At 48.0% G+C, this 23,573-nt stretch overlaps 1 protein-coding gene across 2 annotated transcripts in view; it reads left to right on the forward strand.

The window, feature by feature from the left end:
• ZHX2 (zinc fingers and homeoboxes 2) overlaps nucleotides 1-23,317 on the forward strand; it is a 74,572-nt gene extending 51,255 nt beyond the window's left edge. For both annotated transcript variants that reach the window (XM_064507836.1, XM_064507835.1), the window contains exons 3-4: nucleotides 14,450-17,141; nucleotides 22,093-23,317. In XM_064507836.1, the coding sequence (XP_064363906.1) occupies nucleotides 14,636-17,137 (2,502 nt within the window). In that variant the 5' untranslated portion in view covers nucleotides 14,450-14,635 and the 3' untranslated portion in view covers nucleotides 17,138-17,141; nucleotides 22,093-23,317. The remainder of the gene's footprint in view (nucleotides 1-14,449; nucleotides 17,142-22,092) is intronic.
• The last annotated feature ends 256 nt before the right edge of the window (nucleotides 23,318-23,573 follow it).

Consider the following 23,573-nt stretch of genomic DNA (forward strand, 5'->3'; position numbering starts at 1 on the left):
GCTCCCCTCCCTTGCAGCGCTTCACGAGGGATAGAACATCTGAGCAGGGGAGGGTTCTTTTTAATCATTGTGGCTTGGTGGTGTGCGATGGGGTTTTGATTTTTTTTTGTTTGTTTTTTTTTTTTGTTTTGTTTTTCCTCCTTTTTGGGGTTGGTGTTTCTAACCAAGCCCTGGGAAAGCAGCCCTGCGTGACAAGGGGGAAGGAAGGATTGCAGCGTCGGGCACCCGCGTTCTGGTCTGGACAAAGGTCCTTTGTGGCCTTGCCAGATCCTGCCAACAGCCAAGCTGCGACTGTGCGCAGAGGGCAGTGGCTCCGCGCCGGAGCAGAGCAGCGAAGGGTGCTGCCAAGAGGAAAGGGAAGCTCCTTGGTCCCGTGATCCCTACAGGCAAAATGCATTTGTTGGCCGTTCTGCCTCCTCGATGCCTGGCTTGCCGGTAGTGATGCTTAATAAATGGTACGCAGCCTCCCGAAATCTCAGCATGCTGCATAGCAAGGCAGGCCTGGTCGCCACGAGCAGGCACTGTTCTGAAAATCTTCTTATATCTGCATGTTATGTCTGTGTTAATCTTTTTTTAATAATGTGTAATTATTCTAAGGAAACCAAATATTTGATTGGGAGCATATTAGTTGGATGAAAGAAGAGACTAGAGCATTGGTACAGAGCAAGAATGTGGTGTTCTTTGCATAATTTTAGCTCCAAATGACTATTATTTTTAAGCTGCAGATAGAGAGGACTCGGAGATTGAGAACAGCAGTGACATTTTGTCTCTCTTCTGCTCACTTCCTATGACACATAATCGTGGTGGCTTTTGGTCTTTTATTAGATGTCTGAAAATCTCAGCAAGCTGGAAAGAAGCGGTGTGAGACCTGCGGTGAAGGGGTTACATGCAGGTGTTTTTTCTTTGCCTGTTCCACTGAACGTGTCGCAGGCCTCTGGCCCTATCGCACTGTACATAGGATTAGACTGAAACCACGTGTTTTCAAAGTTTCAAAGTGTATTTAATTCTCTGTTCTTTTCTCAGTAAGTGCCCAGACCTCATACTCATATAAAACAAAGTGCTAAGATGAAATTTGAAGCCAGTAAGGGCAAAATGATGTGCAGAGGTGATAAATGGGGATGGCAGAAGGTGAAGAGCGGATGTAATGAAACAACCGCAACAGGCAGGGCATACAATGAGGATGATGGAAAGCAGCATAGCTAAGCATCTCTTAGAAGGTCACTTTTGCAGCATATGACCTCTGAGCTGACCGAGGAGCAGATGAAGGGATAATGTGTTGCATGCTGGGAGATCTTGACTTCTGTTACCAACAGCAGAAAGAAACATGCCCTTGATGGAAAGGTGTACGGATCAACTGTGAGTGGTACAGGACTTCTAGGGCCTTCAGAGCTGGAGAGAGAAGAGAACAAGTACACTTACAGACTTTGGCCGAGGTGGGCTGGGTGTCATCACAAAGAGGGTCTCCGTTAAGAAATAACCTTCTGAAAATACTGGACTTCCCAGAATTTAGGCAAAAAATGGCAACGGGGTGGGGGGGTGCTCTGGCATTCAAGCAAAGGAAGATCAGGAGGACATGGCACCACTTTGCTCATGGTTGTATTTTCTTGCAGCTGCAGAGGAGGGTAATTTTCAATTGGTGCAAGGACGGAGGGAGCCTTGGCCCCGCAGGAAGCCGTCGGGCCGCTCCGCCGTGTGCGTGCACCTGGCCTGATGAGTTGTTTCTAAGGGACAGCAGCTAGCTTGGTCCTTTGATCTCCAGACGCTTGCTTCCTCTTTTGAGACCACTTGCAAGTGTGAGTTGTGATGGCAGGTTTCATGACCTCGGTGCTGGTTCACTGACACCTAAGACTCTCAGCTCCTTTTGCAGGGCTGTTAAATATTTTTAACTCGTGAGCAATGAGGATAATGTTAATTATCAGAAGATAGAGCAGGAGCCTGTGGCACGGGAAACCTGGATACAACTCCTAGCTTTGTCAGGCTTCCAGTGTGATGTTGGGCAAGGCCAGACTTGGGCATCCTGGCAGCAACATCCCTTTTGGCAGCAGCGAGGGGTAAACTGGCGTGACCATCTAACGAAACCTTGGCCAAAATCTCTTCGTGCCTTAATTGCCCATCCGAGCAATGGGGGTAATAGCACTGCCTTAGCTCCCAGGCCTGGTGCCGGGACAGGTACCTGAACGGCTGCAAAGCCTTCAATACTGGGCCGGTGGGATCCTCTGAACACCATGGATGATTAACTATCTTCGGCAGACTCGGCACGAGGGGAAGGGACCTAGAAAAGATACCTATTTTACATAATCAGTGGCAGTTGTGTGACTGTTTTTAAAGAAGAAAAACCTCCAAAGGTGGAACTGTGTTTTTTGTTGTCTGATACAAGGATGCTCTTGGAAAAAACAGTCTTTCATTTAAACAAGTAGCAAGAAGAAATTTAATTAAGAACATGACAAGATCATAGTGCACCTTATTTACACCAAGATGCTTGGAAAGCCTCTCGGCAGACCCAGCCCTGCTCATCACCAGGGCTCGAGGGAAGCAAGGAGGTCAAAGTGGTGGAGAGCACTTCCCAGGCTGGTGGTACCACCACCACTGCCCCCCCCAAGCCCTTAAAAGGGGCTGCTGCTGCTTAGGGCTTCTCATGTGCCAGGATGGCAGAGATGTGGTCTTGCATGCTGCCTTACCAGTGGTTCAGACTCGTTCACCTAATGCCCCGCTTGCATTTTGGGGAGCTTCGGGCAAAGCGCCTCTTGCATTTGGCTGGCTAGGAGGGGACTGACTTGTGCGGGGGTGGGGGGAGGGTCCACACCATGCTCCCACTGCCAGCAGCGGTGGATGGGTCGGGGTCTGCTTGCACCCCGGGCATGGATGTGGCTCCCCAGCTCAGGGGGCCTGAGGCTGGCCAACTAACTTCATCAGGTGAGGCTGAAGGCTGCCTGTCTGCATGCTTAAAATTAGAGTTGTCCTCAAGTGTCTTTGATGTGAAGTTTGTGCTCTGGCTTAATTTGGAAGAGATCAAGTGTTTGGGTCCTTTGGCAAATCTGCCTGGCGGCTTCCACGGACAGTGTGGTTTTGCAGGAGGGATGTCTGCAATAGCTGCTGCCGAAGTCCAGACTGCATAAACAGCGTCAGTTCAACTGCCTTGATGTGACAGCCGTCAACTCCGACCCAGAGCTAAAGGGTGCAAAGGGAAACGGGGGTCAGAGAGGAAAAGAGCCATGTTTTGGGGAGCAAGGTAAAAACACGTGAAAGGAGGGTGTTGCTGTAGCCTGTTGTAGTATTTTATCCTCCAATCTGTACTTGTCTTTCCAGAACGTGAAGATGCCCAGAAAAGCCCCTGGGGGGACAGACAGACGTAGAGTGACTCATCAGCATTATAAATTACAAACCATCTGCATTTTTATAGCACATCTTGAATGAGTTTTGGGAGCATGTGGAGGAAAGAAAGCAAGTATTTCTAGTCTATAATTGCCAATCTTCTTTCTGCTTTGGAGACACTTAACTGAGAGTATCCTTATGATCACAATAAATCTGAAGAGGGATTATTTCTGCATAGAGATATACCCTGTCTAGGTGGCAGTGTCGTGGAAGAGATCGCAGGAAGGAGAAAGGAGACGTGTTGCTGTTCAGATGTTTGACCTTAACATAAGGGAAGCTATTTCTGAAAGCTACTTAAGCAAAGAGTACTTCTTTAAAACATCTGCCCCCCTGAATAACTCCCTCTTTAAAGGCCTACTAGAAAAGAAATGAAGGCAAATATTCAAACAGAATAAATTGTTTGTTCTTTGTAAAATCAAATGTGGATACATCCCGGTGTTACCTGTATAGCTGAAGATATTGTATGCCTACAGGTAACTTTTACTTTGCATCTGTAGATCTCTTGTCCTTCCACCACATGGTCCTGCATAAACTCAGTGTGAAGAATTACTTGAATCTAGTGACTTTAATCCAGTCCAATGGTGAGGATTCAGTGAGCTGCACCGACAAGTAGTTAAACTAATCAGAACGAATGTTTTTGTAGGGTTTCTATTTCTCTCTTAAGAAACCTGCTGCTCTTTATATTTCTCTTATGAACATGCAAATACTTTTCATAGGAATGAAAATACTACTGATTAAGGGAGATAACTTTGACATGGCACTCGATTAACCTCTGGAACTTGCTGCCCCTGGAAATAATTGATGCAGGGCATTTGCAAGAGGTCTAAACCCCTGTGCGGACGTTGAGGACACTTGCTGTTGTATTGGTCGGTATTTTAAGGGGGTGATAGGTAACTAATGCATCTCGCTTGGAAGAGCAGCACAAGCTGAGTTCAGTTTGCACTTTTCCACCCCAAAGAGTGTTCGAGGTCCCAGTAGCGCATCCCCTAGCACCTTTCTGGGATTTTGAGTGCTTAGTGTGCACAGCTGTAGGTGCCGCTGGAGTTTTGGGGGCCTTTCTTCTGTGCAGAGCAAGGGCTTTTGTCTCTCTCTTTGCTGCAGACCGCCAGCGCAGCCAGGATCCCGATGCAGGTGCCCCTCGCAGAAGCCCACGCGATAAGGAGAGACGTTTCCCAGGCTGCATTAAGATCAGAAACCGGTGGGAGCTGTAGCTCCTGTGTGCCGCTCACAGTGGCCCTGCTCATCCTTTGGTGTGCAAGCTGTCAGTGCCCTAACCCTTATTACGGTGGAGAAAGTACTGGCCAGGAAGCAAGGAAACCTGGAGTTTGTCCCCAGCTCTGCCGCTGGGCTGGCACGCGTTCCTGCTTCCCCTCCGGTCCTCACTGGCCCTGCCCGTCCGGGCTGCACGCTCTTCTGCGGGGCAACCGTCTCTTGCTGTGCCGTAGATTCAGGCCACTCTTGGGTGGAATAAATGGACGTTGCTGCAATATAAATACTGCTTCAGGGCATCAACCAGGGCATAAGCTGATGGTTTTCCTTTCTGGGTGGGCTATTGCATCATTTTTCCAAGAGCAAAAATCTAAAATCGGGCCTATTCCAGATTTGAACAACTAACCTGCATTTTTTTTTTAAAAAAAAAAAAAAGGGAAGAATACGTGCTAGTGATCACAGATGTGTATTTAAAATAGAAAATTCACAGCACACAATGTTTAACTTCTCCTTTTCTGGGAAGGAGTTGGCCCCTTGGTTTCATGCAATGCACAGCACAGAAAACCTGCTGTTCTGCTGCATCTTTGGCTTTACAGCAGTACAAATTAGAACATTTTAGTTTAAAAAGAATACACTGTAAGCAGAATATTTCAATGCATCTGTCTGTTTTGAAAACTCTCTCTCATCCTACGTTCGGGCCCCCCCTATGTTGCTGTGTGTATTTTTGCGGTATCTCTCCAGGCTCATGGCGTGTAGGGAGCAGCGGTGCGGGAGCAGTTGCTCTCCCCTGCTTTGCAGGAGTGTTGATGTCCTGGTTTGAGAGTTTGGGTGCCGGAGGTGTCGAGAGTCCTGGAGGCAGCCTGCTTCCGTAGTAACCTTTGGAAATTTTGAGCCTCTGATTCTTAAAAGAAAGAAAAACTATAATTGCTGCTTCTATTCAGACATCAAATTTATGACCATAGCAACCTGCCATCATCACAGACATCTATGTGCTTGGATTTCTTTTTCCTCCTCTCATTGTATATGTCCATATCAACATCTGTGAATTGAAAACATACAGCACTTTCAAACTGTATTTCTTCACAGGTACCCCCAAAAGGATGAATATAGTGGTCTATGCACTTCCCCGTTAACTCTGTTTTATTTGGCATACTGAGACTTGTAACAGTGTTGGAGCTTCAGGCTGATCTGACTTCAATGCTGTTTTAAAAGCTCTAGTCTGTAGTTCACAAAATCTTCTTTCTGTTTTTTTTTTCCTTTTTTATCCCCATGTAAATCATTGCAGTCCTGATCTGCTGTACAGGAATTATAATGGGATTATAGGAATAAGCTTGTGCTTATACTCCTGCGTATAATTAAGCACTGTTTTAAGTGTGTTATCACAGTAGAGAGCAATAGCACTTTTGCTGTGCTAGCTGATACGCTTTTTGATTATTACTGTAACAGCCGCATGCTAAAAACAGTGGTAAGGAAGGAAAAACATCACCTTAGGCATCTTCCTTTTCATGCCATGAAGTGCCTCTCCCTGGATTTATAGGATACTATTGCCACAACGTTAGTGAGTCTGAATTCAGCCTCCCTGCCGGGGAGCGGGGCGGTAGTTTTACTCTGCTCGTGCGTGTTCTTTCCACTGCAGCCTTCATGGGTGAAAAGCAAATGAATGGGGAGGAGGTTTTGGCGTTGTCGTGCAATATTAATTAATTTCTGCTCTGAGCTGAGCTCTCTGGACGTGACTCTTGGACAGCCAGAGCGGTTGGAGGAGAGTGTTAAAAGTGGAGCAGGTGCCTGCGGACGCCCGCGTTGGGGGCTCAGAGGAGCTGTGCACCCCTGAGCCCAAGAGGTTAGCAGAGAGGGTCGTCGCTCGCTGAAGCAAGCCCGAAATTAAGGCACAGAAGGGCTGTGATGTTGCAAGGGGCTGGCTTGCACGTCGCTGTAGCAAATTCCTCAGCCCATAAGGAAAAAAAAGCGATGCACATGCAGCCCCTGCTTTCAAACTAGCTTTGCACCGCTTGCAAGCTAGCGCAAAGCAAGGCCTGGCAGCATCTGCGGGGCAGTAAAGGTGGGCTTTGCTGAGGCAGGTTTGCCCATGTGGTAAAGCAGGATAGCACCCCAAAACCCCGGGGCTGAAGGACTTTGTGCCTGACGAGTGCAACCCTTCTGGGGATGCCGTGCTGCAAACCTCCTGTTTTTGCTGTGTTTAAAAACCTGAGTGAGGAAGGGGACCAGGAAAACTGTATGGAGCAATCTGCACCTTGGCAGTGTGAAGCATCTCTGTTCAGATCAGGCTTGGGGGAAGATTTTGGATGTTTGGGGTTATTTTTAATCGCAAGGGTGCAATTTGCTTCGCTCAGGCATGTTTGCTGCTGTTGGCTGTTGCAGCTGAGAGGATGCTGTTCGTGGAGACCGAGCTCCTGAGCAGTAAAGCAGTGAAACGCTTCCACCCTCTTTAAACTTCAGCTGGCCCTCGTGAGCGAAATTCCCTCTGTTTCGGTGTGGGTTTGTGGGTATCCTTGTGTAGCTGCTTTTCCTGCTGTTTGTGCCAGGATAAGGCCAGGTGCTGGGACCTCTCTGCTGGCATGTGGCAAACAGCTCAGTGTGAGGAAAAGTAGGAAAAAACTTTATTGGCAAACCATACAAGTGTTGCTAAAGCGTTTATATTTTATAAAAAAAAAGTGCAGAGTAGATCTGTGAGAAGTAATGATCATTTGCATCGGGTGGGAGTTTCAACCTGTTTCAGTCTTTGTTATATTACTTTCTTTCAGCCCTGGCCGCCTCTGAGCTGGAAGCGATGTGGTGTGAAGCAGTGCTATTTCTGGTGTGCCGTTGCCCTCCTGCGAGAGCTAGGCAGGGTTTTTCCTGCCTCTCAATTTGACTTCTCTGCAAATCTGGGATAATCTTTGGGTGCCCTTTTTTTCAGGCGCTCTCATGTTTTTTGGCTAGGAGAGAAGACAGCATCTCTGTCTCCTCTGCTCTCTCTCTCCACCGCCCGACCGGTTTCCCAGGGTTTTCTCTCGGGGTTTTGGGTTATGCTTTGTGCGAATGGGCAGCATCCCAGCTGCCATGGAAAATTCCCACCCTGCCACCAGCCCTGAGAAGCCAGTGTGGGAATACAGCACCGCGGGAAGGAGGTCAGCCTCCATCCCTGCTTTTTGCAGGGGCTGGATGGGAGCGTAAAACTAGCTAGGGGCACAGAGGAAAAGGGGGGTGAGCGAAAAGGTCCCAAAGCTTAGTGAGAGAAAGCTTTGATTTTTGGCTCTTCAGCCCTTTGCTTGACCTGTATGTAACACCAGTCTGCACTCACAGCCTTGGTTGGCTTAGTGCTGCTGGCACAGATTACATTGGATTTTTTTTTTCCTTGTTTAAACAGCTCTGAACTGGCAAACACACTAGTGCAGATATAGTTTTACTAGCACAAAAGTATTTTTACCAGCCAGGCTTGTTTCACTTGAGAAATCCATAGAGGCAGAAGTTACCCTTTGCTGCTGAAAGGTGGCATCGCTACACAAGCAAACCTTTACTAGTGCCGGCAAGACCTAAAACACGGCTTATTTTTTTTCCCCCCATAAGTCTGTGGTTCTCCACGGTTTCCCCGGTTTGTCCTCCATCTGGGAGCCAAGGAACCAGCTAGGAGACCTGGTGTTTTGTTATTCATGCTCAGAGTCGCCACATCAGTTGCCACGTTATTCTCCCGTCTGATGCTCTGGAGCTGGTTTCCGAGGGGCTGTGAGGATCGCGGAACTGTGGCTGGGTTACTTCGTTAGCTCTTGAAAATTAAACAAAAGCAGGCTAAGGCCTCTCTCGTGACTGCCGCGATGCGGTTTTGCGGAGGTATGTTTAAAGGAGCGCGTTGCTTCTGACCTGCACGCTCCTGTGCCAGATCGCTTTTCTGAAGCAAAGCAAATCAAAAGCTCTCGCCGTGCGCACACGCTCTGTGGTTTGGTTTGGACCTGGTTCATGAGCGCGGCTGTCTGCTTAGAGACAAACGCTTTTGTCTTTTTACCTCGTTGCTTTTTGCTGCTTTGTGTGTCTGCTCATTAAATTAAAAGAAAGAGAAACTTCTTTTTGGTGTGCTGCAGCATGGCAAGGCAGGAGAGGAGCACGGCCGCCTGGCTGGAGGGGCACAGGTGGGAGGCGAGGGCTGGCCTGGGCAAAGGCCACCTTCCCTGCTGGCACCCAGCTGAGCCACGGGCGAAGGGCCACCACTGGTGCGCTGGCAGGTGCCCGGGTCAGTCGCCCGGGTTCCCATCAGCAACGAAACGTAACCAGGGAAACCAGCTGGGCTTTAGCGGAGGGGGCTATAAACGTGCCAGGAGAAGCTGGACTATGATGATGGTCCATGATTCGCACAGTCAAGTTAGCGTTTTTGTTGCCCCCTGAACTCTAGCAACTCAACGCCTGGGAGCATCGCTTCGCTCCCGTGTTGGAGGAGCAAGAGCAGCACAGCTTAGCAACATGTTCAGGAGGAGCCCCATACATCTGAAGCTGTCTTTGGTGGCTTTGCTGCTCCAGCGGGTTGCTTTCCTTTGGAAGCTCTGAGATGCTTCTGTTGTTGCCTCCTATTCTCTCCGTAGCAGCTCCTAGATGCGGTGGGGCAGCCCCTCCAAACACGTACGGCACAGTTCCTAGAGACACGGCGTACATGGTCCTTATTCACTGTGAGAACTGACTGGAAGCTTCAGGGCAGGAAAGACTTCCAAGTGACTTGATATAAGTTTGTCCCAAAGGAGATGCCTGCTGAGGTCCTGGAGGGGCAGTGGCCTGAGTCCCGGTACACACCACCACCTTGCTCAAGCAGGCAGCCCACCAAGGAGGCTTTCCTCCGACAGCAAAAGGCAGCCAGTGGAGCAGTGTTGGGCCTTATTTTTCTCCCCCTCTTTCAAGATGCTGTCTTGCATCAAGGCCAAAGGTGCAAAGATGGTCTCTGGTTGTCCATGACCTCCCCCTTCTATCTGAGACAGGCAGTTTTGGGCACGGAGGAGAGAAGCTCTTTTCTTTTGTTGGTCTGCAAAAGGAAGTGTTCGACTCTTGAGTTTGATTTGTAGAGTGGATAATGGTTCTCATGTGGCAGAAAAACTGTTAAAAACAGTGAGTTAGCAAAACAATGGTTACGAAAATAGGATGTTATCTGTGTAAAATGGCACAGGCACAAGTGGCAATCTGTGCCACTTTCTGGTAAAATGGTAACAGGCGGAGTTTCTTGTCTTGCATCCATCCACCCATTTAGCTCACGGGTGTTTTGGAGGGATCTTGGCCCTCGTCTTACGTGAGCATCCTCACGTAGGGATGGCCGATCGACCTGCCCCTCATGAGGGGCAGGAGCTTAGCAGAACAAGCCAGCTTGGTGGAGGAGCTCAGTGAGATCCCAGGAAATGAGGAATTCAGATGGATTTGAAAACACTTAGTCTGACTTTTAAGAAATCTTTGATCTAAAGTAGGTTTTTCTTTCCTCCACTCTCTCTCCTATGCCATTCCTTTATCCTTTTGTTCTTTGGTCATTTTTTTTCCTTTTTTTTGGCGGGGGGTGGGGGGAGAGATCCAGTGAAACATAAATAAGCCTTGCTCTTGCTTTGATGTCCTTTGATTCTCTTCCTTCTGCTGATGTTGCCACATGACTCTTGGCTAAGGTCCTACATCAAAGAAGGAGCAGACCATTATAAGTGAAGCTGTGTGGCTGGGTAGAGCAGCACAGCAGCAGCGAGGGAGCTGTAGCTCCGGTCCCATCTCTGCCACCCTTTCCCGGGGCACTACCTTGCACCTCCCTTGCACCTCCCTTGCCTCATCTGTAAAAAACACAAGTGTGTTGTGATCTGCAAGGCAGATTTAGGCAACCTGATCACGTTTACCATGGTTTCTGACAGCAGCAAGGGAGTTAGAGTTGATTTCTGCCCCCTTCTCTCACCTTTTGACCAGATTTCACACAGAGGCAGAAGTTTTGAGGAAAATTAATTTTCTTTAAGTTTCATAAAAATGCATGGTCGAGAGGATGGGGGACCCCGTGTTTAGACAGTCGCGTGCTTGTCTCTGACTACTTCTGATCTCGTCTGCAGTCCCAGCACAGCAAGCCATAGATCACGGCCAAAGGACTCTGTGGGAGGACGATTGTGAGGAGAAATAGAGGGGAATTTTGAAGGAATATGTGGAAATAATAGAGGATATTCAGTATAATCCAGCTTAAAGGTCAGTCGGCACAAATCCATAGAAAACCAGGCTCCATTTGTTCCCCTGCTCTTCCCCTTGCTCCTTACAACAGAAAGGGAGATGGTGGAAACCCAAGGCTGCTTTTTTTTGTTGCTTGTAATCTGCAGTTTTTAAACTAGTGTGGTCATAGTATCAGCTGCAGTGGGAAGTGGTCCTGCAGGCGACTTGTAAGTAATGTTGGCTGGTGGAAACCAGAATCTGAAACTGGTGGTGAAGAGCAAAAGCTCGTGTCTGTTCCAGGCAAATCGGCGCTGTTCCCATAGGAAGGAGCGCGCTTCTCACTTGGAAGGTGAGCTTGCTGCTCACTGCCCTCCGCCTTGCCCAGCTCCTCTCCGCCAGGCTTCTTGCCTGGGCCACCACCACTTGGTTTGGTGGCTCCCGGGGAGCCCCGAAGCTCAGCGGCGGCAGAAATGCTAGAGCCACGTTCCCACAGGCCGGCTCGCTGTTGCTGCTGGCAAGGCTCAGTGAGGGGTCCCCATGCTGGAAGGGGATGTGATCGTCCCGCGACGGGCTGTGTTAGGAGTTGTTTGCGAGGGGGCTGCCCGGCCCCAGGGAGGCATCTCTTAAGGAAGCGGAGAGCCAGGACGCGGGGGCATCCCGCTGGGCACAGTCAGCTCAGAGGTGCTAATGCTCTGCGAAATGACAGCTATGACATTGGTGATTCCAGGTTAGTGGGAAATGGCACTTAACAGCTCTGACCGAGCCAAATGCTTAAGGCACATAGTTGGCCTTAAGCTTGCAAACAGCCCCATCCCTTGTTCGCAGCCGCCTTTCTGCTCTGTGAACAGGAGAGCACCCATACGTGGATGCCGCGATGTCCGTAACATAACAAATAGCATCCCTGGGCAGCCTCTCCTCCGGTCTGTCCGTTCATTGCATTAACAGCTTGCATTTAGCGAGAGCCTTATCCGCTAAAGCGCTGCAAGAACTGATGTATAGGGAATTGCTCCGTGCTGTGTTTGAGTAGATGGAGCTGGAAGCTGGCATCCTGGCTCTTATTCCCAGCTGAAGCTGCTTCTCCTGTCAGTATATTGTTTTGGTTTTTCAGATATACAGTAGCAGGCTGATCTGTGATGGGCAGAGTAGTAGAAATATGCTCTAGAGATTTACAAAGTGTTCATAAATTGCACCTCAAGCTAGTAAGCTAGCTTCTGCTTTTGAGCAAGTTGTTTCTAGCTGTCATGCCAGTGCACAGAGGAGTAGGTTCAGGGACAACAGTGAGGTGGCTTAAACTGGCTACTGATGAATGCTGCCGTGGGATTTTACTCTTTTACTTGGGGGGGGGGGGGGGGTTTTGGTGGCTCTGCTGGGTACTGGACGCAGCTCATCACTTACAGACTTTGCAATGAGAAAATCTGTGTTTGATCAGATGTGAGATCTCTAATTCAGATTCCTGAATTGAATGGGCTTCTACTGAAATGAATACAGGTCCTATTCCCTTACTTCACACATCTCCACTTTCCATCCTTCTCCAGTTTTTAACTCCTGGTGCCTGCCCCCTTTCTCCCCCCTGCCATCCCGGGGACTTTTTGAGTGGGAAGAATGAGTTTCCCATCAGGCCTGAAAGTATTACAAATCCAGACCCTGCCTGATCAAGAGTAGCAGCAAATTAGAGTCAAGGATTGATTAGAAAAGGTATCTCGCCACAGAGGCATTTCACTGAAGGGCACGTCCTGCTGACAGTGGGGTGTGGGAGGAGACTCGGTGCTCCACCAGCTGTTTCCAGAGCTGTGCCATCCTTGCAGTCGGCAACTTTTGGCTTTAGGATGCAGCTTTACCAGTCTTGAGGCTCCAGCAAACCCTTGTTGCTAGAAACCCTGGGAAGCAGCCAGTGGGCCTGCTCGGGTCAATGCTACAGTACCTGTGTCGTGAACCCAGGGCGGGTGGGATTTTACAGCGGCATGGACCTGACTGGTGTGTCCAGAGCACTTTGTGGTCAGTACATCTGTTGTAGGGGATGTGTTGGATCAACTATTTTTGGACAGTGTTGGTGTATCTGCTTTGATAGGGAGCAAAGACCTCCCTCTGCCACGGTGCCGAAAGCGTGATTTATGGGTTAAAATCAGCACTTCTGGGGAAAGCAGCTTGCTAAATGCAGCTGTGCTAGGCGCTCCGCATGATGCCTCGCTCCCCGGCCGGATGGCTTCGCTCTGCACTGGCTGAAGCCTCTACGTGGCCCAAGCGCCTGGCAGAGAGATTTGATGGTAAATGAGGGAGATGACTGTGCTTGGGTGATCTGCGCTGTCACAGTATTCATTAGCTGAGGCAGTGGAAACGTAACAGCATTTATAAGCTGTTTCAATACTATTTCTTAACCCATAAATAAGCAGTAAAGAAACTTTTTTGATTCAAACTTAAGCAGAGCTTTTCATTCTTCCGTATCTTACACTAGTGAACACTGGTGAACCAAGGTTAGTCTAAATTTACACATGAGAAAGCAAGACCAAAACTTGAGGTTGCTGTTTTGTTATTTTTGCTTATGTATTCTTTGGTTGTGTTTGGTTTTTCTGTTCTTTGGCTGGGGTTGGTTTGTTTGTTTTTAAGTTGACCTCACTTCCAGGCAGTGCTGGACATCTGTAGCTCCTCTCAGTTTCGAGAGGAGTTCAGTTCCTCAGCACCTCTGAAAGTCAGCCAGTATTGCCAAGCATAAGACAGTGTCAGAGGTGTTTTTTGTCCTTTTCACAGTTCTTGGGTTTTTTGCAGGTGACACTTACAGTGACATCAATTTTTTGATAGATAAAATAGTTGTGACAAATTCCCCACACACACACACCCAATGAGCATGATTTGATCATAACACAAATTGTGTAGTTTCTGTTGTTTTGCTGACTGGTGTTGAAGTCATATCTCCTTTAAAACACTTTTTTTTTTTTTTTTTTTAACCCTTCTATAGGGAGTCAAGTGCACAGAATAGGACTTGAGAGTATCAGCAGCACACAGAGAGGGACCCCGTTTAAAAGGGATCTGGGGGCTTCTGCTAGCTACTTTTGTCAATAATCAGTGAAAAGGGGTGCTTTTAGTAAGGAAACTCTTCTTCCAGAAGAGACTTGGAGCAGGTCTGTAGAGGCCTGTCATGGCTGACTGTCATCTGTCTCTTTGAACCCACCTCAAGTCAAGACAGAGCTTTGAAACTGTTGATTTGTATTAACTCTTCTTTCTGCCTTTTGTTTTACAACTAAGGCAGGGCCCTATAGCTTTATTTAGAATTTGCCCATCATTAGTAACCACAATAATTTAGTAGATGTATTTACAAGGTAAGTGACAGTGGGAAGTAATTAAATTTAATATAAATTGCACTCATTTTGAAGCCTGCAGATTTGGAATTAATAATTAATAGAAACTGCAGCTTCTAAAGAAAGATATAGTATTTATACCAGTGTTTGTCTTTCCCAACTAAATGTTTTGACTGGCTAGTAGGGATTAAAATCCAGTGTCTGATCATCTTATTTGTTTACCACAGGTAGAGAATGGCTTTACACTTTGTTGTGACTTATCCACTGCTTTTATTCTTTGTGGGCAGATTTTTGCCTCTTAAGTTCTTTAGGGGGAAGGAAAAAGTGTTCAGCATTGTCCGTACTGGTGCTGTAAAAACACATATCTTGAGCTGCAGCTTTCTGCTAAATACGTGTTTTATAGATCAGTGCCTAATGCCATGTGCTTTGTTTCACAGGTGTCATGCAGCCGATAGGTTTGCTGTTGAAGCCGATGGTCACAGCTGGCGCTGAAATGCTTTATTAAACAAAGTAGAGTAAAGTAATCCTGGGAGGTTGGAGCCATTTGTGAGAACTTCTGAGTTTATTGCTCCCCCTGCCAGAAAGTCACCATTTGGGACATTAGCCCACTGCAAACAGCTGCCATGGCTAGCAAAAGAAAGTCAACGACTCCGTGCATGGTGCGAACTTCTGAAGTAGTGGAGCAGGAAGCTGCTGAGGGCATAGAAACCCCTAAAGAAAAGAGGGCTGCCACACCGCAGCAGGACTCCAAAAAAAGCTGGCATGCAGAAAGCTCGGTAAAAGACTGTGAAGTGGTTGAGGCAAAGCCCCCAACTGAAAATCAATCTAAGAAACTCCAGGGTGGTTATGAATGTAAATACTGCCCTTACTCAACACAAAACTTAAATGAATTTACAGAGCATGTTGACACTCAGCATCCAAACGTCATTCTCAACCCACTGTATGTCTGTGCCGAGTGCAACTTCACAACCAAAAAATACGATTCTTTGTCTGACCACAACACAAAATATCACCCAGGAGAGAGTAATTTTAAATTGAAATTAATTAAACGCAATAATCAGACTGTTTTAGAGCAGTCTATTGAGACCACCACTAACAATGTCACTGTCACTAGCAGTGGGCTAGAAAATGCGGAGTGTGATGACTCGCTTCATGGGGGGATTAGTGCGAGCAAAACCCCAATGATGAAATTGGGAAAGCCTAAAGTGGAAACCAAGAAGGGTCCCAAAAAGCTGGAAGAGGGACTTATGGAAAACCATGTGGATGGTACTCTCCCCCGCATCATAACCGATGCCACTGAAGCTATTGCTTGTATAAATGGAGACCTTCTCCATGATGTGTTAGCTCATGTTATGCCCTCTGTACAGCTACCACCAAATATTAACCTCGTCCCTAAGGTCCCGGTACCTCTGAACAGTACCAAATACAACTCTGCACTGGACACTAATGCAACTATGATCAACTCCTTTAATAAATTTCCTTACCCAACACAAGCAGAGTTGTCATGGTTGACAGCAGCATCAAAACACCCGGAGGAGCAAATCCGAATCTGGTTCGCTACTCAGCGCTTGAAACATGGTATAAGCTGGTCTCCAGAAGAAGTGGAGGAGGCAAGAAAGAAGATGTTTAATGGTACTATCCAGGCAGTTCCCCAAACCATCACTGTCCTACCAGCTCCTTTGACAACTGCAAAAATGCCCCAGCCTATCATCCAGACAGCTTTGCCTTGTCAGATACTGGGCCAAACTGGTCTGGTTTTGACTCCTGTGTCAAATGGTTCAACAGTTTCCTGTTCACCGATTACACTTGCTGTTGCCCCTAACCAGGGGCAAAAGAGAACGATACAGACCCTATCAAATATCCCGGAGGCCAAGCGTCCACATGTTGTTCAGATGCCTGAGATTCCTGCCAAGTTGACTGCTGCACCACTGACTCCAGCAAGTGAGCGAAAAAAGACGAAGGAGCAGATAGCAGAGCTGAAGGCCAGTTTTATGGCAAGCCAGTTTCCTGATGATGCAGAAATCTACCGGCTGATAGAGATGACAGGTCTCTCCAGGAGTGAGATCAAGAAGTGGTTCAGTGACCACAGGTACAGAAGTCAACGGGGCATTGTGCAAGTGAGTAGTGACTCTTTAGCAAAAGATCAAATAATGACTTCAACTGGTCGACATGGCCGTTCATTCCACCCATATGCAGATTTTACACCCCAGAGATTCAAAGAGAAAACCCAAGAGCAGCTTAGAGCCCTTGAAGAGAGTTTCCTAAGATGCTCTTTTCCAACCCAAGGAGAACTGGACAGGCTTCGAGTGGAGACTAAACTGAGTAGGAGGGAGATTGATTCATGGTTCTCTGAGCGGAGAAAAATAAGGGACAGCATGGAGCAAGCTGTCTTGGACTCAATGGGATCATACAAAAAAATTAAAGATCAAGGAACCCACAACGGTGCAATAAGCCAGGCAGAACTGCTGAACAGCTCCCAGCTACCTGGCTCTTTATCTGGGTCCTCTGCCACGTTCAATAAAAAAACGCAAGAGCAGATTCATCTACTGAAAAGCACATTTGCAAGAACCCAGTGGCCATCACCGCAGGAGTATGACCAGTTAGCATCTCAGACTGGGCTCACAAGAACTGAAATTGTTCGCTGGTTCAAGGAAAACCGGTCATCGCTAAGAACAGGGTCACTTAAATGGATTGACCAGTACCAACAGCAGTACGTTGTTGATGGTCATAATGAGCAAAACCAGAAAAAGGGATCAAAACACACTGAGAGCCCAAAGAATGGTAATGAGGTTTCTCGGCAGCATTACCAGGAACATAAAAAACTGAATGAAGAGAATGGGGGGAAACTAGTTGTGAGGTCAAGAAGAGACTGTGAACCTTTGAAAGACTCTTTGTTGGGCAATCAAGCGGAGGGTACGGAAAGGTTGGAGTGCAACAGCCACGATGGCCATGGCAGCGAGGAGAACGAGGAGCCAGCAGATGTGAACTGGGTGGAGGTGACAGTGGGTGAGGATGATGCTGCATCGGACTGTACAGATAGCTGGAGTCAAACAGCACCTGAAGGCCAGGCAGAACTGGCAGACTTTGATTCTGAAAGTATATCTGGAGACAATTCCCACGTATAGACAGGTAACGCTGCTGCTGCCCTGATTCTCTGAGCCAGCCTCAGTCTGGTTGTGCTTCCAGTATCCAGTAGCTCCTTTTCAGCGTCAATCCCAGGAGCCTGTCCCTGCCGGATGCTGGTGCCTGCTGGATGCTTGAACACAACGGAGACCCATCCTGGCTGCAAATTAAAGTAACCGCTCGGCAGGGGAGCAGTTAACACTGTTTGCTTTGTTTCTCATCTCCTTGTGGATCAGGTCCTGGATAAGGCAGAACTTAACTGGAGTAAGCGATAAACCCTAAACTTTCTGCCTTTAAATGACCTCTGCAATCTCTGCAGAGCTTGATGTAAAACACATCAGTTGAGTCATGCAAAGAAATAGTAGGTAACCTAGTTACTAATGCCCGTCTTGCTAACAGATCATTGATCTCCTGTGAATAGAGGCTCTGACTATTTTTGCGCCCCAGGTCGAGCCTTTGCAGCATCCTGACTTGCTCAGGAAAAAAAGGCTGCTGGGGGAAGGGCCCAGGACAGAGATGTTTCTTTATGCAACAGCAAGCAAAAAAAAACGTTGTGGGGACTGAGGGAGCTCATGCAAATGTGCTCTCCTCCTCTCGCAAGTGAGAACTCTCTCCAGCCTTGCTTCGTTCTGCTTGCTCACAGCGGAGGTTTAGGAAATGCCCCAGACTAAGCTGTGTGGGTGTTTTAGCAGCTCTTCACAGGAGCCTGAATTTAAAAAGAGACTGCAGGGCTTTTCTGAAGGGGGTTTATACAGTCTCTCAGAATGCAAAAGGATGTGTTAGCTGGAGACTTGAAGCCTGTTTGTGATCTCAGTTAGGCAGGTACAAATTCAGAGCAAGCGCCATCAGGTTTTCTCGACTCGCCTGCTGATTTGAGTTCACTGGAGCTTTTAACGTTTTATGCTTCATGTAACTGAGATCTGAATCTGTCTCTCCCAGGCTGGAGTCTACTCAAGCCAGAAATTATCCAGCAGAAAATGCCACACGATGCATTAACAAACACAGAGAACACATTTTAGAAATAATTAATAGTTCTCTGATATCTAATAAGTAGAAATACTGAAGTGTATTATACTTTAAAGCCTGCATGCGTGCGCGCACACACAGAGCCAGGGCTGACAGAAGTTTCTCTACACCCACACTAAAGACTTCTATTATTGCAGCTTTACAGTACTTGAGCTGAACCATTAAATGTTGTGGCAGTGCAGTTTTTCCTTGCAAGCCGTGCTGGCTAGCCAAGAGCTCTCCAGTTTCTCCTTGTGAAACATTTATCCAAAAGCCTCCTGAATGTTTTCTTGAAGTTTAAAAGGGAAACACTCCAGTGGTTTTATTTTTGAACTACAAACTGTATAGACTTTAATTTTGAGAAATGTCTGTACTGCAAAATACTTTAAAGCTCCAGGCTGCAGTATGACACATTGTCCCGCATTGCGCTTATGGAAGTTGGTAGTTATGGGTGTAAGGAACAAGTTGTGTGTTACCCGAGTGGCAAACAGTGAGGTTAGATGAGGGAGGACTTGGGAACGGCGTTGAAAGGTATCGTCTTCTGACCACAGTAGCACGCTACTCTCTTTGGGGTGCCACCACTGTTTCTGAAGCCATGTCCAAAATTAGAGCTGGGAACTGATCTGACTTTTAAAGCCAAATGAGTGACAACAACAACAAAAAAATGCACTGTAGGATTTCCCCCCCCCCCCCCCCCGGGTTGTTATTCCAGATCAGGTCCCTGTTCCAGCTATGAATTTTCATGTTAAGAGGCAGAATGCTATGGGCTGGGAGTGGGAATGGGGTAGGAGGCTGGGAGAGAGCAGGATTACTTTATTAAACCACTGTTTTTTTGCTTTGTACTGTGAAACCAAGCTCCACTGCAACCCTGTTCCAGCGGCGTAGGTTTGGTGCCCGTGCTTTTAGTGCCTGTGCACAGTGTAGGATGTGCAGCAGCCAAACTTCTGCCTCCAAGCCCTAGCACAGGTACTGGCCATGAAGCTGCACTGCTGTGCAGGTGTTTGAGTGCAATCGGAGAGGAATTTTAGTCAAAACTTTAATCTCAGTTAAATTTTCACCACTTTATCTCTTTGATGAGAAGTCTTCAAATGGCTGATTATTAAAATACACGTACTGAGGAGATGCCCTGGGGCAAGGCTTTCACGGCGTGGAGGACTCAGTTAAGATTAGGGGATCCTTTTGTCCGCCACTCTTCAGCCTTTTCTTAGCGTGCCGGCCAGGGGCCTCAACAAAGTCTGTCACCTATTTTGTTTTCCCTTCTCTGCCCGGTAGCTCTCGGCCCCGAAACGCAAGCGCCTGCCTGGTGGTGCCTACATGGGAGGCCCTGGCGCAGGTGCTCTCTTTCCTACTTTTTAACTGCAACTTCAGTGTTAATTTAACTAGCAGTTACCTTAAATGACAGCCGTGGTGTGACAGGAAAGCGGAGAGACCTGAAGGAGAGCTCATTTTCGCTGAGTTGGTGACTTCCCCTGTGTTACTTTCTCACATAAAAACGATCTTCCTAACGCTGGAGTCCTCGGTGCCTTCGAGGGGCCATGTTGCCCTCCTGGCCTCAAATGATACTGCGAGTACTGGAGAGCTAACGGGGGACTTTTCCTCAGCTTTCCGCAGCTGTAGTTGTTATGCGAAGCTTTCACAAATGCAGTCCTTCGATAATTCAGGTTGTTGCGAGCTTCTCAGCTTGATGTATGCACTTCAGAGTGGACGTTACTCCCTGTTCAATCTCCATGCTTCTGTGGTTGGCTGCGTTTGTGTGTAGCCTCTGTAAAACTTGCTGTTCCAGAGCTGCTGTGGTCTGTCTTAGCCCAGGCATGTGGTTTTAAGAGTTTCTGAAATTATTAGGTGATACTTTACTCTAGCCTTGATGGACTCGATGCCTTAGGAGATGGGATTTTTCCGAACTGATCTGTGTTCACCAGATTCCCCCGGCCTCAGCAGCAGCAGAGGTTTAACACTGCCTGCCCTGGTGAGAGCAGAATTTGCTCAACGCTGTGAAATACCAGCCATAGACTAATAAAAGCATCTGATAGAGCCTGTTTCTGCCTGTTTGAAGTTATTGGTAAAACCAGATTAATTCCACAGCATAGGATCATGTTCCTTAAACAGTCAGGCTGCAAGTGTCTCTGTAAGGTGCTGGGGCCTTCACCATGCGGCCGGCTCCTGTAAGGTGCATTGGAGTCATCACTAAAAGCACTCTGTGCGCTCGTACCAAGGCCTCCCCTCCTCCTCCTCCTCCTCCTCTCGGTACCCTGTTGTAGCTCCATTTCCCTCAGGAGCGATACTCCTGCCTTCCAGCGGCGTGGGTCAGAGTTAGGTCTGTTGTCCTCGTTTGTGCAAGCCTGACAGACAGAAACTGGTCCTAAATTGAATACAGCCAGTTGCAGCTTGGACACAAGAGCGGGGAAAGCGAATGCTGGAGCAGCTGGCAGTTGGTGCTGGCTTTCTTCACAATGCTGTCTCCCAAGGGGCCTTTCCCAAGCTCAGTATTTCTTCAGAGCAGAGTTTTTTTCTTTTTCTCAGAAATGTACAAAAAAAGGAAGAAAAGGGGGGGAATCTAGGAGTTGCATGCAATAAAGTCCCCCAAAAGTCACTCCTTGCTGCTTATGTAAGCGTTGTACCGAGCATCAAAGGTGGTCTGGGCCCTCTTGGTGTCTCCTGCTCCTTTGGCCCACGGTGGGAGCCGAGACTGCTCGGTTTCTCACGTGGCCTGCTGCGTTCCTCAGCATCTGAACTTGGTGGAAGCTAACAACCCTGGGCTTTCGCTCCCTTTCTGCCCGAGTTCTTGTTTTTCTTGTGGTTTAGGGTTTAATCGTTGGAGCCGGCTGTAGTGCCTGTCGCCTTTGCTGGGCTCCAGCCTGGAGTCGGTGTGGGGTTTAGCAGTGATCGCGGCAGAACTCGGGTCAACCCGGGACGTGTCGTGGGACCAAGCCTGAAGTTTCCCCTAAAACCAGCGAGGTGCATGGGAGAACCGAGCTCTGAAGGGATGAAGCAGCGCAGGGGAGGAACCACAGCTCAGTGCAGCGATTAAAAATCGCCAATGAGTTAGGAGGAGGGGGAGGGAGCACAAAATCCCTGCGGGGGCCGGGCGGCTTTTTGCCACGGGTGTGCGTGCAACTCATGCCCTTCTTACTGGCCTCGGCTGCTTTGCTTTCCGAGTTGTGGATGCCAGAGCTCGCTGCTTGGGTGGACATAGCAGACCTATTAGCAGCCTTAGCAGGGGCTGTGAGACGCTCGGTTAGCTCAGGGCCGAGCAGGGAGGAGGGTGTGGGAGACGCTGCAGCCCGCCGCCTTCACGCGAGGGGGAGGAACGTGCAGAGACACATCGCTGTTGTAGCGCCCTGGCATCCCCGTCCGATCCGCGCCGAGAGCTGGGTGTATGTGCAGGCAGGCGAGTTTTTGCGGGTTTTTTTTTTTTTTTTTGATCACTCGTCCCTGGTGCAGCCTTTCTTCCGGTGCAGGACTCAGGAGAGCCCCCGAGTCGCTCTGTGCAGCACAGAAGCGTATGATTTTTTCCCATTGTCTTGAGGTTTGCGTAATTCATTTTTAAAACCATGCGAAAAATTGTATAGAGGATTTATGGGCAAGAAAGGACCTGTAGTCATCTTGCCTTTAGCACCATCCGTTCCTCTTCACAAAGTAGCTGCCTCTGGCCCTTACGCATAAAACCATCTTTGAGCAACCAGGGGAATCGGGGCGATTTATAGGGTAATAACGAAGCAGCAGAGAGCGCGGGCTGGGCTGCGTGTCCCCGTTAGAAACCTGCGGGGAGGTATTAGTGGAGTGTTGTATGCAACAAAACATCTGGTGCCCTCCTGCAGGGTCAAGCTGAGAAACGAGTGAGCTTCAAGGCACGGTCGAAAATACAGTGCCGCTGCATGTGCAGGGAAATGCTGGCGGTTGGCATCTCAAATCAGAGTGCCTTTAAACACAGTTTCTTTTTTAATTTTCGCAGGGGTTCTGATCAGCTGCGCTGTCCTGACGAGGAAGAGGAAACGCCGTTTGGAAATAGAAGAAAAATCTATTTTCCTGCCTGCGGTGAGATAGCGTGTTGCAACTCCAAGTCTCAAACCGCGCTTGCAGAGGCACAGCGAGAGATACTCTTGTGGAGCATCGTCATGGGATTGTTCGTAGTGCCAAAGTCCTACTACTGCATTAAAAAAAAAAGAGAGAGAGAAAAAAGGATCCCTGTACATAGGTTTCTCCTTTGCTTCCTCTCCCGCCCACTTGCCTGCCCAGCCTCTTCCTGTACTGGAGCAGATTTGTACAAGGTGGAGATTTTGTTAACTTTTTAATGGGTGCAAGTTATTCTTGCATATCATGCCATTGCAAAATTTGGGGGTTGGTTTGGGGGAGGGACACGTCTTCTGGGGGGAGGGCAGGGGAGAGGAGGCTTTTTTTGGAAGTGTTTGAAGAAGCATTTGGACTCCCTTGGGTGCAGATCAGTGCCTGGTCCCAGGTTCCCACCCCAGCACAGGGGTTGTTCTCGCTTAGTTTGGGGGGAGAGGGGGTGTTTCAAGGCTTTTTGTTTCGTTTTATGGCCATCTGCTACCGGTTGAAGTATTTAAATCTCTGCTTTTCTGTGCTCCTCTGAAGCGAGGCTTTTCCAGCTCCTGTACTTCACTTTTCACAAACCAGCACAGGCCGTGGTTCTCCGAAGATCTTGCTAGAATACCTTTTTTTTAGCACTTTTTGTTTAAACATGCAGTACAACCCCCAAAGGGGTTGCAGTGAGGAAATTAAGATGCTTCATAACCTGAACTTGTTTGTGTTTCTTTGGTTGGTACAAAGATGGACAGTATAAACAGAAGTCTGCCCTCCAGCTTTAGATATTGTAGCGCACAAAAGAAACTCCTGATTAACCCTTGCCACTAAATTTTTAGATCAGTTCTAGGTTCCCGAGTGCACTTTTTTCAAATAATGCTAATTTTCTTTGTGTGGGGGTGTCTGTGCGCGCATGTATGAAGAAGAAGGGGAGAGTGTGTAGGTGCGTGTACGAGAGAGCGCGCGTGAGAACTGTGTGACGAGTTACTCTGACCAGCTGTGTTTTGAAAACTTACCCGTATTTCAGTACACTGCACAAATATAATGCTAGGGAGTTTGAATAAATCCAACTTTTCTAACTTGTTGCTCATTTGTTGTAACTCAATAAAACAAAGGCTAAACGTTTTGGTAACCTTTTTCTCGTCTCTCTCTCTTTTTTTTTTTTAATTAAAAGCAGAAATCGGCCCCCACCAGCTCTGCGTTGTGCACAAGAGCTCAGCGTCTTTATAGCTGCGATTAGGGTTTTAACTGGTTTTGCAGTAATCGGCTTGGCAAACACTAACCAGATTAAAATGAACTCGGTGAACTACTGATTTCCCCCCCGCCAGGTTAGAAGGTAGTTCCCCTCTCTGGGGGTTAGCTAGCAGCTGGGAATGGGGGACCTTGTTCCCC

The sequence above is a fragment of the Dromaius novaehollandiae genome, chromosome 2 (genome assembly GCF_036370855.1).
Source record: "Dromaius novaehollandiae isolate bDroNov1 chromosome 2, bDroNov1.hap1, whole genome shotgun sequence".
Lineage (NCBI taxonomy): Eukaryota > Metazoa > Chordata > Aves > Casuariiformes > Dromaiidae > Dromaius > Dromaius novaehollandiae.